Raw genomic sequence first — 16,496 nt, 5'->3', positions numbered from 1 at the left:
AATTAGAAAAAAAAAATACAGTATATTATAATTTTATTAGGAATAATTTTTTAAACAATAGATAAGAAATTGATTAGGAATAAAATTATTATATTAGAAAAAAATAATTGGTAGAATTTTATTAGGAATCATTATGTTATTATTGCTTTCTGATTTCCTAATTAAAATAGGAAAAAAAATAGTATCATTCACTTAAAATTGTAACTTGAAATCTAATTAAACTCAAAGTTTTAAAATACATGTATCATTACTATTTGTTAATAAAACGTCGTGCGTCAGATGCTGATTTGACAATAAATTTTGTAAATAAATTTACAGTTGTAACAGATTTAAAATTAAAAGCATCGCTATAAATTTTGTAAATAAATTTACAGTTGTAACAGATTTAAAATTAAAAGCATCGCTAACCTTAGCAGAGAATGATCAACTTAATACATGAAATTACAATTACAATCCGATAGAGTTGTTAAGTATCTAGAATACTTAACAAACTTAACAAACAATCAAAATAATAATTAAAAATAACGATGAGATTAAGCAGCTGCTTGATTAAGATGCGACAGCAAATTCTGACGAATCTAATTCTGACATATTCATCAGATAACCATGGCGACTCGACTATGGATTCAGTGCAACTCTTGGCACGGTCAACGCTGTTAATTGGACAATAACAAAACATCTTCTTAATATCCCATCGATCCCTTAATATAGTTTGGACGTAAAAAGTTCATATTTGAAGAAAGTCACTCCAAATAGGCAGATTCAATCCAGAAATCCAATATTAAGACAATTATATTCTAGTCCTTAGAGTATAGAACCGACTTCAGTTGAGTCCTTAATATGTTTTTGTTTCTACTCTACTCCTAGTAGATTGTCTATAAATAGACATGTAATATGTACTGATTTGGAATTCAATAATACAAATCAGTTGATTAGTAGTCAAACATTTAATATGAAAATGATAAAAATTAATGTCTCAACTGAAGGTAATGCCTCCAATGAGAATAGATCAACTTACAAAATTGAAATCGAAAACCACACAAGCTTTCCAAACACCAATCTATGTTTGAAAACATATCAAAACGCTCAAAACTAGTTTGAGTAACACTCTTTGCCAATAGACTTTCACTTATTATCGAAAAACAAAAAATAAAAAATACATTTAAAATTATTGACTACCTCGACACAATCATCCCAAGAAACAGAAACCATCGAAATCCTATCTTTGAATCTTGAAATCGACCACTTCTTCTCTACCCCAGCCATGGTAATCAACGATGGTTGCCGTTGACAACAAACAAGTGGACACAAACTAGATCTGATGAAAAAATCCGTAGTCACCGAATCCAACTTCCAAGTAAAAAGTGGATAATGATAAATTCGAAATAGAAGATCGTATCGGAAGTTTTTTATTGACAACAAACATATATCCCACCACCGCCGTCGAAAGAGTTGACGGCGGCGGGGAAGTAAACAAAAATTTGTGTTTTGATAGAGAGAGCGTCTTTTTTTTTTCAAAAAACCCTACTATTTGCCAATTACTACCTTTCATTTACTATATATAGTAGATAAAGTATTTTGGTACGGGGAGAGTAACACTTATTTGGTGATGTAATTAAGTTGAATAGCTGATAATTTAGGATTTGATCGATTACAAATTGTTGGATTAACGGTCTCCGGTATCTATAAAGAGGTATGCTATGTACATGTGTTAACAACTCTCGATCACCAATTAAATTGATCATCATATCACATAATTCTACGATCGTTACTTTGGATTTTGATTTGAATAGGGAAAAGTCGTACGTCGATGAGTGTAAGGACAAGTTGACCCGTTTTATTCGATTTCTGACAAATAAGATCAGTGACCTGGAGATGAAAGTGTCAAGAATGGAGGATGAAGAGAAATCAAGCCAATCTCGGATTCAAGAATCGAAGAAAAGGAATTCGGAACTCCAGAAGGAATTAGATTCTCTTAAAAAAATTTAAAATTATAATATTAATTCATCAATCGTCTTCTACTATTCTTTTTCACTAGTCTTATTGTAATGTATCTGAACCTTTCGAATGTGGCAACTTTATAAACTTAAATGTTCTTTTATCTGCATTTTGCACCAAATTCCATCATCAGCAAGCTGCTCATTGCATTTCCGAAAAAGAAAAGTAAACAATTTCTTGAACCTAATTAAGGTTAAAGTAGAAATGTAAACAAAAGTAATTAAGTGGATGAAACCATCACATACTAAGTATAAAACCTTCAAGGAGATGAGAAAATTTAACTCGTAATAACTTATTCCAATCATAGGCGACCGAGACTTTAATTACACATTTCCTCAAATTTCCATAATTTTTCCTAACATTCCAACATCTATATAAACCCTACTATATATGTAAAAATAAATAAACTTGAATAATCACAACAAGTCACATAATTTCCTAACTTATACAAAACAAATTAACACCAATTATTATATCAAGCATGGAAATGTCCAAATTACCAATTTGCCTTTGTCTTGTATCTTTGTGACAATATGTCACCTTTATCATATGCTCGAGATACTCGATCCTCAAGAATTCCTCAATGCTCACACACAGCTCGAGCTCAAGTTGGCGCGTAGGACAGATACAAACGGAGCACAATTACGCGCAGAATTACTCAAACACCCGTTAAGGCGAGTTAATTGTGATCAAATGGCGCATTCTAGCGGCTCGATCGTACGTATATCGAAAACCTTGCTTGGAGCAGCGGGTCGGCGGTCAACATGTGGAAGCAATATTATGATTATAGTTCGAACCAATGTATTAATGGAGGAGAGTGTAGACAATATTATACTCAGGTGATTTGGAAAAAATCGGTCCGATTAGGGTGCATGTGCTAAAATGACATATGCAAAGATGGAAGCCACTCTTACTTCACGCAACTATGATCCTGCTGGAAATTACGTGAACCAACGTCCTTACTAGTAATTCAAGTATATACGTAGATCCGGTAATCGCTTAGTCCATTCGATCGCTATAATCTCAAGACGAACGGGTTGGACGATTACCAAACTCTTTGTATATTTTAGCCGATTTGGAAAAGTAATGAAAAACTCCCTATTATTACTCAAATAAATAAATAAAATAGTATTATATGTATTGGCACATGAGCTTTAATTTTATAAGTATCGAAGAACGTAGGTATATATATAGAGCAATAAGAGATGAATGAATAAGCCCCACCAAATGGATTATCTAGACACTGATTTTTAAGTAAACTTTGGTCTTTTCAAAACCTACTTTAATTATATAAACCCACTTTCTTAGTTAATACTATGAGTTATGATATAGCCATAATTAATTAAGCATGTTACATTTTATTGTATTCCATTCGCAAGATTTATTAAGACATGTATACTTGTGTAAAGAGGGAGCATACGTACGCTTATAAAAAGAGTTCTACTATTTATTTTATCGTGAACATACTAATTAAGATTATTATCAGAGTTATCCAAGGATAACCGATGATTAATCAGTGGAATATGATGCCATCGATCGAACAAATTTAGGCTCCCCAGGGCAGATCGTTTAAATTAACTTAAAAATGCACACAGACAGAATAATTTCTGCCCTAGTTTATATTTTAACAGTTTGGTCCTTAAACTCTTGAATCTTACAGAGTTATTAACTTGACTCAAATCTATTGATTGAATTCTGAACAGAGTTATTGTTAAATATCTTGTTCTCAAAATGAGTATTATTTGATAAGTAGTATAAACAAATAGGGTACGTTCGTCTTGTGGAAATATATTGCCAGACGTATGGTCGGTCCGGCTTTTGTGAGTTCCGGCATTCCTATATGATTTTCAAATTATAAATTTTGAACTGGCCTACGACATGGATCTTATTCAAGCCTAAAACTCGTCACCGGGAAGCTCGCCTACAAATCGGAAATATTATCGAATCCCATGCATCGTAGATAAGTACTTTTATGCAGTAGCATCCAATAATAATCATTCTATTTCAAGCGACCAAATAAGAAAAATTCACTCCAAGAAAATATTATTGAATCCCATAACAAGGACCACAGTTCTGATCCTAAGCTTTCGAATAATTCACAAACAGATAATCTGCAAGGGGCATCGTGTTATTTTTAAGACTTGTAGTAAGAAAACCATGCGATAGAAAGGCGCGTCCAATTGAAAGTTGACACCAACATCCAAGAAGCAGCTTCAGAATATGTTCTCTTTTTCCGTATTGACACTAACCAGCAGGACTTAAAAAGTATTATCCTTCTCAAGACTCAAATGTCATACTCTCAGTCTCTTTTTTTATGGATTCAAAGAGCACTGTGGACAGGTAACGCTCTCCGAAGCTGGGGAAGACCACCTGTGATTGAATATATATTTTAACATGGAGAAAAATTAGGGAAAAAAAGGGAGAGAATGCATTTGTAAAGTCAAGATTACGAGTATATGCTCAAATTTTGTCATTTCAAATATACGACAAAAGGTGTGTCGAACTTACAACAATAAGTTTTCCAGCATTTTCTGGCCTCTTGGCAATCTTAATAGCAGCGGCGGCAGCAGCACCAGATGATATTCCGACCTGAAATTCACGTTACAATTCCATGATCATCGAAGAAAACAACGCAAAAAGTGTTTAAACACTTGATAGTATATGAAAGTTAGATTAGAATTACGTCGGACAGTTAAGATTGCAAACTTACCAGTAATCCTTCTTTCAAAGCAAGAAGCTTTGCAGTTTCAATAGCTTCTTCACTTGATATCTGCGAAGTAAGGCCACAACATCATGATTCCTCGTAAACGTCTAAATGATAAAGACTACACAGCGTGTAATATTTTGCAAGTAATTCTTTCTAATACAATTGATTTAGGATTTTCCTAAGAAAGTCCAGAAATCACAAGCAGAATTCTGCATAAATTGTGATATCACATGATGAGGATTCTTGTAACTTACTTGGACAGTTTCGTGAAGAAGATCGACATCCAAAACCCCAGGGATGAAGCCGGCACCAATTCCTTGGATCTTGTGTGGACCTTCAGTTGACATATAAAAGCAAGAAACATGGCAAGTTAGCATATGTGCTAGTTATAGTAATATCTCACAATTTCGTACCATGAAACAACATCGCAGTAAATGGAATGACAAAAACAGCCACAAAACAGATTACACCTTGCAAGTCACCAAATATGGCCAGAGTAGAAATTAAAGTAAGGAAATAATTTCAGATTTTATTATCTTTTCAAATCTAATTAATTTTATTTTTTTTCTCACCAAAAAGCTACTTCTAAAAAATAAGACATCTCAAACGCAAGTTTAAATTGCAATGCAACCAGGTTTTCCACCAGATAACACTGCACTTCCAACAGGCTCCACTCCATAGAGCTAAAAATATAAGAAAAAAGAATAAACTACAGTCAACATTTTTAACCATGGATAGTGTTTCTAATTTTAACTCCACATATATGACAGAAAATCCTAACCTTGATGTCAGGCTTCTGCTCTTTAAGGTACCTCCCTGCACCCGTCACCGTACCTCCAGTTCCTATACCAGAAACCAGAGCATCAACCTTCCCATCTGTCCCTTTCCATATTTCTGGTCCAGTAGTCTTATAATGAATCTGCAAAAGTGAGAGTCAGTTGCTAACATCTCAAATTGTATAATACAACAGTAAAAGCACATCAAATTAACACTATTGATTACCGCAGGATTGGCAGGATTTTCAAATTGATACAAAATATAGGAATTAGGTGTCTTTTCCCTAATCTCCTCAGCCTTTGCAACTGCTCCTTTCATACCCTTGGCCGGATCAGTGAGAACGAGCTCAGCTCCAAAAGCACGGAGGATGGTTCTTCTTTCTAGACTCATTGCTGAAGGCATTGTAATTATAAGCTTCTAACCCTTTGCAGCCGCCATGAATGCTAATCCTATACCAGTGTTACCACTTGTGGCCTCGATAAGGACACTCTGATTCAAACATTCAAACGTTCCTGGTGAGGGAGAACATAAAATAATGTCTTACATTAGATTGCAACGTAACCTTCCTGGTTTTGATCCAAACACCCACCATTGTCTATATGGACTGGTGAGTTGTATTTCTTTCGTTACAAGTTTCCTTTCACAGCTCCTATATTTTTCATTTCTCTAGATTAATACAGTTTCTTGATGGAGAAGTTAAAGTATACTGTCACTTTCAGGATGCAGTTTTGATTATGCTTGCTTTAACTACACATGAGATTCACTTCTCAATACTAAGAGAGGTCAGTAAATGCTTGTTTCATGTGATCCCTTTTTGAAAATTTCAACTCATTCATTTTACTAATTGGATGTTAAAAATTATTTATGCTGATTTTACAGGAGATAAATCTTCAATATGTACAACAAGAAAAATGTTTTCAGTGTGGGCAAGTCGGTCACCTGGCGGCTGAATGTTTTAGTCAATCAAATGATGATGCTAAAGCATCAAATGCAGTTGAAAAAATCTTTCCCATCCACAAAAAGAAATACCAGGTAGTAAGAGAATCAGATCTTGTGTTTGCCTCATTATTTTTATGTAAATATTTTGTTTGACCTTATGAAAATTTCTGAGCCAATTGCTTTCGTGGGAAGTTTCTGAACATCTGGGTGTTAAGAGAGTATTTGGAACAAGACCTGACGATTCCTGATCCGCCATTTACAATCAACTTTGAAAGAATTGTGGATGATTTTGTGTTCCTATGTTTCTTTATCGGCAACGACTTTCTTCCTCATATGCCAACATTGGAGTTAAGAGAGGTATGCATATCATCTCACTGATCTCTTTGGAAACTTTCTTATTGTAAATTCCTTAAAAGAGAGATATTTTTGTTATAAAGATGTTTTTGATTCTTTTTTCTGCATTCCTGCCTAATTACTCCATGTTTACTACTTCAAGGAGCCATAAATCTGTTGATGCATGTTTATAAAACTGAGTTTGCAGCAATGGGTGGCTATCTAACTAATGCTGGCGAGGTAATTTGCAATTTTGCAGAATTCTTCTTCCCCAAGTTAGAACTCGTATAGAACAAAGCGATTCTTCTTCCCCGAGTTAGAAGTCGGGTAGAACAAAACAATTATTCTTTCCCGAGTCACAGTCTTGTAACTCTTGTTACAAAACAATTCTACTTCCCGAGTTACAGGGTTGTTTACAAAACAATTCTTCTTTCCCGAGTTACAGGCTTGTTTACAAAACATTTATTGTTTCCCTAGTTGCATCACATGCTTGTTTGCAAAACATTTATTGTTTCCCTAGTTACATGCTTGTTTGCAAAACATTTATTCTTTCCCGAGCTACAGGCTTGTTTACAACACGATTCTTCTTTCCCGAGTCACAGGCTTGTTTACAAAATAATTATTCTGTTTGGAATAATTATTCTTTCCCTAGCTACAAGCTTGTTTACAACACAATTCTTCTATTTTACCGAGTTGCAACCTTGTTTACAAAAGAATTATTTTTTTCCCATTAACAACTTCTATTTACAATACAATCATTCTTCCTGAGTTGCAACTCGTAGAATAAAACAATTCTTCCACGAGTTAATTGGCTTATTCACATTTGATGGAAATCTGTACTACTCCCACTTCAATTTCCATTTTACATTGTTCTGCGAATATATGGTTGTCTAGTTATTAGTTCCAGTTTTTTAATTGTATATGCTTGTTCATATTCAGGTTTCATTAGGTAGTATGGAACACTTCATTCAAGCTGTTTCTGTTCATGAAGATAAAATATTTCAGAAGAGGGCTCGTATAAAACAGGTAATTCTTTGCTTCTATAAAGTTCTGTTTGTCGCACTACAATTGTTTTCATGCTTTATACAGGAAATAAATTGATTTCAGGCTCTCGAAAGAAAAGAAGAGATGAAACTTGGAGAAGGAGGCGAGGATTCTTTGCCAATGCCTCTAACACCAGCTTTTGAAAAGGTATGTCATATCTTTATAACATCTCTCGTGTCAGAGTTCATTGTCGGAAACTAATTACTGTCTTTTCTCTGTCAGATTAAACTCGGGGAGCCTGGATATAAAACTAGATATTATGTGGAGAAGTTTAAATTATTGGATGCAAAGGATGTTGACAGAGTCAAAAAAGATGTTGTAAGTTCTATTATTTCTTATAAGAGCGATTGAGCTCTGAAATTCTGAGTGGATCTATGTTTGAATGTTCCTTTTCCTTCCATCGCAAGTAACTTTTTTATGATACTTTTCAGGTGTTGAAGTACGTGGAAGGTTTATTTTGGGTCTGCCAGTATTATTACCAAGGCGTTTGCTCTTGGAAATGGTCAGTGCTTTCCGACAGAGAGCTTGAAGTATTTGATATTGGGTAGAATATAACAGTCCATAAGGTATATGGTAATATAGGATCATCCCTATTTGTTTGAAACTAGGTTTAGCTAAACCCCCCTCATGTCACATTTCGCGTAATTATTACCCCTTCCGTCATTTTTACCGTTCATCGACCGTCAAATGGACTATAAGTATTTTGAGCAGATTATCAGTCAATTTTATGGTCAACTAACAGTAAAAGTGACAATATGGGTAATAATTACTCAAAATTTTGACTTTGAGAGGGGTTAATTAATTTCTACATGAATAGGGGGTGATCCTATATCACCCATACTTCAGGGGGTCTGTAATAGTTTTCCCTTGGATATTCTCTGTTTCTTTATGACATGTTTCATTTGCTGTTTCTTCAGGTTTTATCCATACCATTATGCACCTTTTGCGTCAGACCTGAAACGTCTTAAGGACTTTAAAAAAAACATTTTCTTTGGGGATGCAATTTAAACCCTTTGATCAGCTTATGGGGACTTTGCCAGCTGCAAGGTAATCTAGCTTTCTTTTTAATCTTTTGATCAGTTTCATAGAAGATTGTCATCGTGTTGGATTTTCTTGGTGTTTCTTGTTGACGTGTAAGATCTTTGTCATGTTACAGCTCTAGTGCATTGCCTGAAAAATATCGAACGTTGATGATGGACACATGCTCGCCTATTCTTGAGTTTTATCCTCCTGGTATATATCCTGATTGACTGCTGATATTAACTTATCTGTGTAAATATTCTATCTCCCTTTCTAAATGACACCGTCCTTTCTTATATTTATAGATTTTGAGATCGACATGAAAGGTAAAAAGTATGCGTGGCAGGCAAATTCTTGTACAGATTTATTGTTTTTCCCTTGATAAAGCGAGAATCGTCGACTCTAATTCTGGAATTCCTTTTTCGGTGCAGGGTATTGCAAAATTACCATTCATCAATGAGAAGAAATTACTTGCTGCAACAAAGAACCTTGAAGACACTTTAGCGGTCTGTTTCTTAATCTACAAGTAACTCCTAGATACAAGACATTAAAAATGTCCTAAATCTTCTCTTTATGATTGAGTGCTCCCAATGACTTCGGTTTCATTATATTATGTGCAGGTAGAAGAACAGGATCGAAATAGTGTGATGCTTGATTTGCTCTATGTCCACCAAACACATCCCTTAGCCAGTCAGATTAAACCATACTATGAACAATACTTACATTTACCGCCAAATGAAAGATGTGATTGGATAATTGACCCAAATATAAGGTTGGATTAACCGCTTGTGTCTAATATTTTTTTGTATTTAGTTTGTGCTGAATCTTCTGCCTTCATTTGTTGTAGTGGTGGCATGAACGGGTTTATTTCACTGTGCGAGAGAAATGAGTCGAGAAGTGTTATTTGTTCCCCTGTTGTTGGATTGTTAGACATTGAAAACAATCAAGTGTTGTGAGTTCCACTTTCTTTAACTTTTGTTCTGTCGATAAGTTGATTGCCCTTATTTCTCATCCATGCTTGGGTAATTTTGTTTTACAGAAACGTTGCATACCTTAATCCTGAAAATCATAGACACGTTTCAGAACCGCCTAAGGGTGTAGTTGTACCCGATAAGGTATGTGAGATATATTACTCTATATATTTATGTCATTTTTGGAAATGTCAGGTGTTGTTAATGTTGGTTAGTGGCTTATTTTGCAGGTTTTGAGTCCGATTGACATAAAACCATTCCCAATATTATGGCATGATGACGATGGCCGTCGCTACCAAGGCAGAGAAAGGTGAATTAGAACTATGTTATCACATATTACCTCCGTCCCAAAATACTTTATTTGTCATCATATTATCTTGGTAAACCTGGATTTGTATAAATTTTACAGGAACGCACCAGGAGCTTTAGGTGAGCCTCGGTTAGGAGGAGGAGCTCATAATAAGACGGTGGATGTCAATTATAATGGTTCATCGTCCTCCTCTGGAATGTTTGATCAACCTCCTTATGGTCATTTTCAAGTCAACAGGACAATGAACAGAGCCAGACCAGCTGGATATTACAATGACGACTTGTATGGACGTCATGATAGACCTCAAGGCCCGAGATCAAATGGGAAAAGTCGTTACCACGAAAGGCAGGATAGATCATGCAATCAGGAACAATTGAGAGCTGGCATTTCTTCCATGGCATTACAAGGAAATTTTAGGGGCAGATCTTCAGCTGAGTCGTTGCATAGGATTCCAAATCGGAATAACCAATACTGGCAGAGTACGAGTGTAGCTCCTCCGCCCACACCCACTGGGCGGAATAACCAATACTGGCAGAATACGAGTATAGTCCCTCCGCCCATGCGCACTGGGTGGAATAACCAATACTGGTGAAATACGAGTGTAGCTCCTTCACCCCGTGCCCAGTGGGTCCATAGAGGAGAGGCGCGGAAATGCAGACGCTGTTAAAAAGCCGTATCAGATTAAGCCGAAAGCCTCCTCAGCAGAGACATCCGATAGATGGTGACACTGTGGTCTCTCCTGCTCTAGTTTTGTGAAGTTTTGTGTCAAACAGCAGGAATGCCTGATGTGTAGTTGTCAACTCCAATATCTAATATACATTTTTTGATAGGATGCTGAAGCATCTGTAAAATAGCCATGTTAGTTTTCTTGGCATACTTCTTTGTCAATGTACTAGTAATTCATACTATTTTGAATCGTCTAACATCGATGCTACGTCCTTGTCCTTGCCGTTAAAGGGGCTGTTAGTATTGCTAATATGATTTCTCCCTCAGTGCCTCTCTAAGTATGCTATGGTGATTCGATGGCTGTTATAATAGGATCGTAGCTTTTTGCTGATGTGATGTGATCTCTGTCTTTCTTGTATGACACGGTAGGAACTTATATGTTAGATAAAAGTGAAATTTAAGGACTCAAACTGCTTTATGTGAAGATTAAGGACATGATGCTACAAGCGCGTGAGAGAAGCGCGTGAGTGAACAATTGGAAGGAAGTCTTTAATTCCATCACGCAAAAAATAAAGCGAACGAATCAGGGTGAAGCGAAAACGGACCAAACCCAACCCCACCTCTAATCACGCGCCTAACCCAATTAACCTAACCTCTTAACCCAAAAGCATCTCTCTCTCTCTCTCTCTCTCTCACTCTCTCTCTCTCTCATGGCTGCCGAGCAACACGACGCCGTGTTTGGCCACACACTCGACGACGGCGATGATAACTACGATTCGTTATCACAAGACGACGAAGAAGAGGAGGAATTGATCAACGACGATGACGAAGACGAAGTGATCGAAGACCTCAATTCTCCCTCAGCCATTATTAATAACAGTAATTCAACCATTGAAACTCCGGCCGTCGACGGGATCATGATCCCCGTCGCCGTCGCTGCGGCTCCGTCTGTGGTGACAGTCGCGTCCGTTCCTAACGGTGATGATGCTGGGAACATAGATCATATGATCGAAGCTACCACTCCCATTGCGACGAGGACTGTTGTTCAGGAAGAGAGGAAGCCGCCGGCGATATTGGATGACTCCAGGCGTCTATTTCAACGGTTGTGGACCGATGAAGATGAGATCGAGCTGTTACAAGGATTTCTGGATTACATGACGCAACGCGGTGGCACTGCTAGTGGCAGCGGAGGCCACCACCACTACGATACAGCGTTGTTTTACGACCAAATTAAGTCGAAATTGCAGCTAGATTTTAACAAAAACCAATTGGTTGAAAAACTACGGCGGCTGAAGAAGAAATATCGAAACGTGGTAAGCAAACTCAGTTCAGGTAAAGATTTTACTTTTAAGAGTCCGCATGATCAGGCTACTTTTGAGATCTCTCGTAAAATCTGGACCGATATTGGTGCTAAAAATGGTTCTAGTGTTGCTGGCACTGTGTTGGAAGATGAAGATGGCAATAACTTCACTACAAACATGAACCTTTGTAATATTGAGGTCAGAAGTGAGGAATTTGGTGCTGTCGGAGAGAAGAAGCCCTTCATTACTCCTTGTTCTAGCAAGTCTAGGCCTAGAAAAAGGGCAAGGTCAAAGTTTGATATTGCAAGTGACGAAAAGGGCAGCTTGAGCGACGCTTTGATGGCGAATGCTACTCATACGCCCCCTACCGATCATATTATTAACAATAATAGTAATAATTATAACAATAACACTAATGGGAATACAGGTGGTGGTGCTAACGGGAGTGGAAATATGAATCCTGGTGTGGTAGTTGCAGGTGTCATAGAGGAGACTGTGAGGAGCTGTTTCACACCGTTGTTAAAGGAATTAAGGACGGGAATGGGTGGATTTGGAGGGAGAGGAGGGCTGAATGGATTGGCAATGAATGCTATGCCATTCAATTTCGCGTCATCAGAAGTGGTTTCCGACGAGAGGTGGAGAAAGCAGCAGATTTTGGAGTTGGAGGTTTACTCGAAAAGGTTGGAATTGGTGCAGGACGAGATCAAGACAGCCTTGAACGAGTTGCGTTCCGTTGGAGGATCAAGTGTAAGTTAGACCTTTGAAGATTCCTTCTTGATCATAGATTTGCTTAATGGTCGATACATGATAGTGTAGGGAGGATGAATGACAAAAGCTTAACATGTTTTAAGTTGTTTTACTTTTTTTAAGGTTAATATGATTTTAGCACAGATGTTGGAATAATGGGTTCTGATCATTTAGTTACCTACAGTTGCTATTACAGTATTTACATTTTGTAGATAATGCTTTCTTTGATTATGATACATAAAGTGGAAACCCATTTTTCTTTGTTTCTCGTGGATGAGATGCTTCTCTTATCGATGTTTGCTTGAGAGCCATTTTATATACTGTCTTGGTCTGCTTGGATCTTCTGTATCTGTGTGAAGTTTTACTTATTAGATAAGGTTTCCTCTCGCAAGCATGATATATGTTTCTCCTGTCGAAAATCTCAAATCCAAAGTTCTTTAATTCTTTTAATTGTGGCTGTACATTAAAAGTTCCAATTGGTCCTTTGAATACATAGTATAAGTGAGAGTGAAGAAGCTGTTAGAGCATCAACTTTCTGGTGGTGGCGGTCAATGATGGCACATAGCTTTGCATCTATATGAGCATAACAAGTGTTGTGCTCTTGTGAATTGTGATACATTAAGCAGTTCCCAGATATTTTCTCCTGTGAGTAGTGTGGCACAGAGTCGTCCTAGCGAAAATTGACTTATTTCGTCCGAAACCGTGACTAAAGGGACCAAATTGAATGAAACCGAAACCTTTTTGACCGACCGTACAACTCGGGATAAAATTAAGCAAGGCTACAACTCGAGATGGTTTTAAATAAGGGTACAACTCGGAATAAAGTTAAACAAGGCTACAACTAGAGATGGTGTCAAATAAGGGTACAGCTCAGGATAAAATTAAACAAGGCTGCAACTCGAGATGGTTTTAAATAAGGGTACAACTCGGGATAAAATTAAACAAGGCTACAGCCCGAGATGGTGTTAAATAAGGGTACAACTCGGTATAATTAAACAAGGCTACAACTCGAGATGGTGTCAAATAAGGGTACAACTCGGGATAAAATTAAACAAGGCTACACTCAGGATAAAATTAAACAAGGCTACATCTCAATATGGTATCAAAAAAGGGTACAACTCGGGATAAAATTAAAACAAGGCTACAAGTGTTAAATAAGGGTACAACTCGGGTAAAATTGCACAAGGCTACAACTCGAGATGGTGTTCAATAAGGGTACAATTCGGGATAAAATTAAACAAGTTTACGACTCGAGATGGTGTTAAATAAGGTTACGACTCGGGATAAAAATAAACAAAGCTACAACTCGAGATGGTGTTATATAAGGGTACAAGGCGACCAGTTAACTTGGAAAAATATAGGGACTTACTAATGCAATGTCTATTATAGTCTTGGGCTTGTAAAGTCTTAGAAAAATAATTGGGCTTAATAGAAACTGAGTCCAGGCCCATTAAAATATGAAATCTCCCACCTTCTTCCCACCACAACCTTATCCAAACTACTCTCTTCCGAAAAAGAAACATCTCCACCTTGTTCCATCCATGGAAATCCTTTTCATTTCTCCTCCACCCAGAAATTCTTTTTCGTGATTTCAAAATGGCTTGTGCAACAACAACCAGACCAACCTTCTTCTTCCATCATCTCTCTCATCCAAAACTCCATTCCACTCCACCACCGCCTCTCTTTCCCAAACTCACTCCGATCACAATCCAAAAATGTTCTTCAAAGTTGAATTACTATGCTTTAAACTCCATTGATGTCTCTAAAGAAGACAACCCGACTTCTTCAAACCAACCCGACCCAACACCTCAAGTAGAATTAGAAGTTGAAGAAGAAGGAGAAGAGACATTCGATAAACGGAGATTAGAGGAGAAATTCGCAGTTTTAAACACAGGAATCTACGAGTGTAGATCTTGTGGATTCAAATACGACGAATCGATTGGTGATCCATCGTACCCGATTCCACCTGGGTTCAATTTTGAGAAATTGCCTGATGATTGGAGATGCTCGACTTGTGGTGCTGCTAAGAGCTTCTTCCAGAGTAAGAGTGTGGAGATTGCTGGTTTTGCTCAGAATCAACAGTATGGTCTTGGAGGCAATTCCCTTACCTCTGGTCAAAAGACTTTGTTGATTTATGGGACATTGTTGTTCTTCTTTGCATTGTTCTTGTCTGGCTACTTTATACAATAGTATATTAGTTGTGGAGTATGACACGAGTTTGCTTCTTTCTTCTTCTTTTTGATGTGTAATATGTATTCATATTGATCTATCGTGTATTGTTTAATGAGAATTGGGTATATAATAATTCGAATTTCCAGATCAAATTAGTAATTGCAATGTGGTTATGTTAAAAGTCTTAACATTCCGAAATGTGAATTTTGAACACTTGTGACCATTCTGCAACATTGAAAAAACTAACAAAATGCTATCTCGCCAATAGTGAAAAAACTAACAAAATGTTATTTCGCGTTTTTTTCTAACACTTTCCTACCCGTCCGTTAGACTCGCTAATAATATCATATTTTTCGTCAAATATTATAGTGGCAGCAAACTTCCGTCAATTTTGCACAGTCATCGTCAAACAAGCAACACATCACGTGCTGACTCAACAAAAATGACAGGTCGTCATCATCAGCCAAAAGTGGTTGCAGGACCACCGTCGGTGGTCGTCGGAATTTGAAAATTTTGTTATGGACGGATGCGTTTCGACGATGCGAACGTCGTGGTGATGTCGGATTTTTCAAATTTACAACCGTTTGGTGTAGATCTAAGCTTAAAGATGCGGTGGCCGAACCGTTGAGCTTAGATCTACATCAAACGGTTGTAAATTTGAAAAATCCGACATCACCACGACGTTCATAACGTCGAAACAAGTCCAGTCATAACAAAATTTCCAGATTTTGGCCACCACAGACGGCGACGCCGCCTCAAGGGGCCTCAAGGGGATTCTTTTCAATGAGTCAAACGTAGTGTTGGCGTCGGATTTTTCAAATTTACAACCGCTTGGTGTAGATCTAAGCTTAAAAGTGCAGTGGTCGAACCGTTAAGCTTAGATCTACATCAAACGGTAGTAAATTTGAAAAATCTGACACCACCACGACGTTCATATCGTCGAAACGAGTCCGGCCATAATAAAATTTCCATATTCCGACGAACACCGACAGTAGTCCGGTTGCCACTTTTGGCTGATGACGATGACGTGTCATTTTTGCTGAGTCAGCACGTGATGTGTTGCTTGTTTGGCGATGACTGTGCAAAATTGACGGAAGTTTGCTGCCACATAGGCAAAATTTGACGATAGATATGAATTTGTTCATAAAACTAACAGATGGGTAGCAAAAAAGCACGAGATAGCATTTTGTTAGTTTTTTCACTGGTCAGGTAGCAAAAATGTTATTATCCCCTAAATGGGAAAAGCCACCCGACAAATGCTTCAAAATCAATTGTGATGGAGCGGTTTTCACCAACCTACGTAAAATTAGTTTAGGAGCTGTAATCCTAGACTCACGTATATGCTGCGAGTCTCTTTTCATTGATGGCGCCTCAGATGTGCTAATGGCAGAATCCATGGCCCTTTTCACTTGGAATGATGTTAGTAGTGGAACAAGGCATACAATCTGCCATTTTTTAATCCGACGCGACGAACCTCATCGATCTTATTCAGGATTTGGCCTTTTTGGATT

At 37.3% G+C, this 16,496-nt stretch overlaps 2 protein-coding genes and 2 pseudogenes across 2 annotated transcripts; 3 read left to right on the top strand and 1 right to left on the bottom strand.

Moving 5' to 3' along the window:
- Positions 1-4,275: 4,275 nt before the first annotated feature.
- Positions 4,276-6,545, bottom strand: LOC139883280 (cysteine synthase-like; annotated as a pseudogene).
- On the top strand, positions 6,018-10,691 carry LOC139883287 (5'-3' exoribonuclease 4-like; annotated as a pseudogene).
- Positions 10,692-11,475: 784 nt separating this feature from the next.
- On the top strand, positions 11,476-12,822 carry LOC139883286 (probable transcription factor At3g04930). Its single transcript, XM_071867484.1, has one exon. The coding sequence runs from the start codon at positions 11,476-11,478 to the stop codon at positions 12,820-12,822; it is 1,347 nt and encodes a 448-aa protein (XP_071723585.1).
- Positions 12,823-14,409: 1,587 nt separating this feature from the next.
- LOC139883281 (uncharacterized) lies at positions 14,410-15,003 on the top strand. The gene has a single exon (XM_071867480.1). The coding sequence runs from the start codon at positions 14,410-14,412 to the stop codon at positions 15,001-15,003; it is 594 nt and encodes a 197-aa protein (XP_071723581.1).
- Positions 15,004-16,496: the final 1,493 nt, after the last annotated feature.

This window comes from Rutidosis leptorrhynchoides, unplaced genomic scaffold (genome assembly GCF_046630445.1).
Source record: "Rutidosis leptorrhynchoides isolate AG116_Rl617_1_P2 unplaced genomic scaffold, CSIRO_AGI_Rlap_v1 contig379, whole genome shotgun sequence".
In the NCBI taxonomy this organism is placed as follows: Eukaryota; Viridiplantae; Streptophyta; class Magnoliopsida; order Asterales; family Asteraceae; genus Rutidosis; species Rutidosis leptorrhynchoides.
The sequence above is the reverse complement of the archived record's forward strand: the minus strand, read 5'-3'. Positions and strand labels throughout refer to the sequence as shown.

Coding starts and splice junctions, on each gene's coding strand:
- LOC139883286 (XM_071867484.1), top strand. CDS start 11,476: ATGGCTGCCGAGCAACACGACGCCGTGTTTGGCCACACACTCGACGAC.
- LOC139883281 (XM_071867480.1), top strand. CDS start 14,410: ATGGCTTGTGCAACAACAACCAGACCAACCTTCTTCTTCCATCATCTC.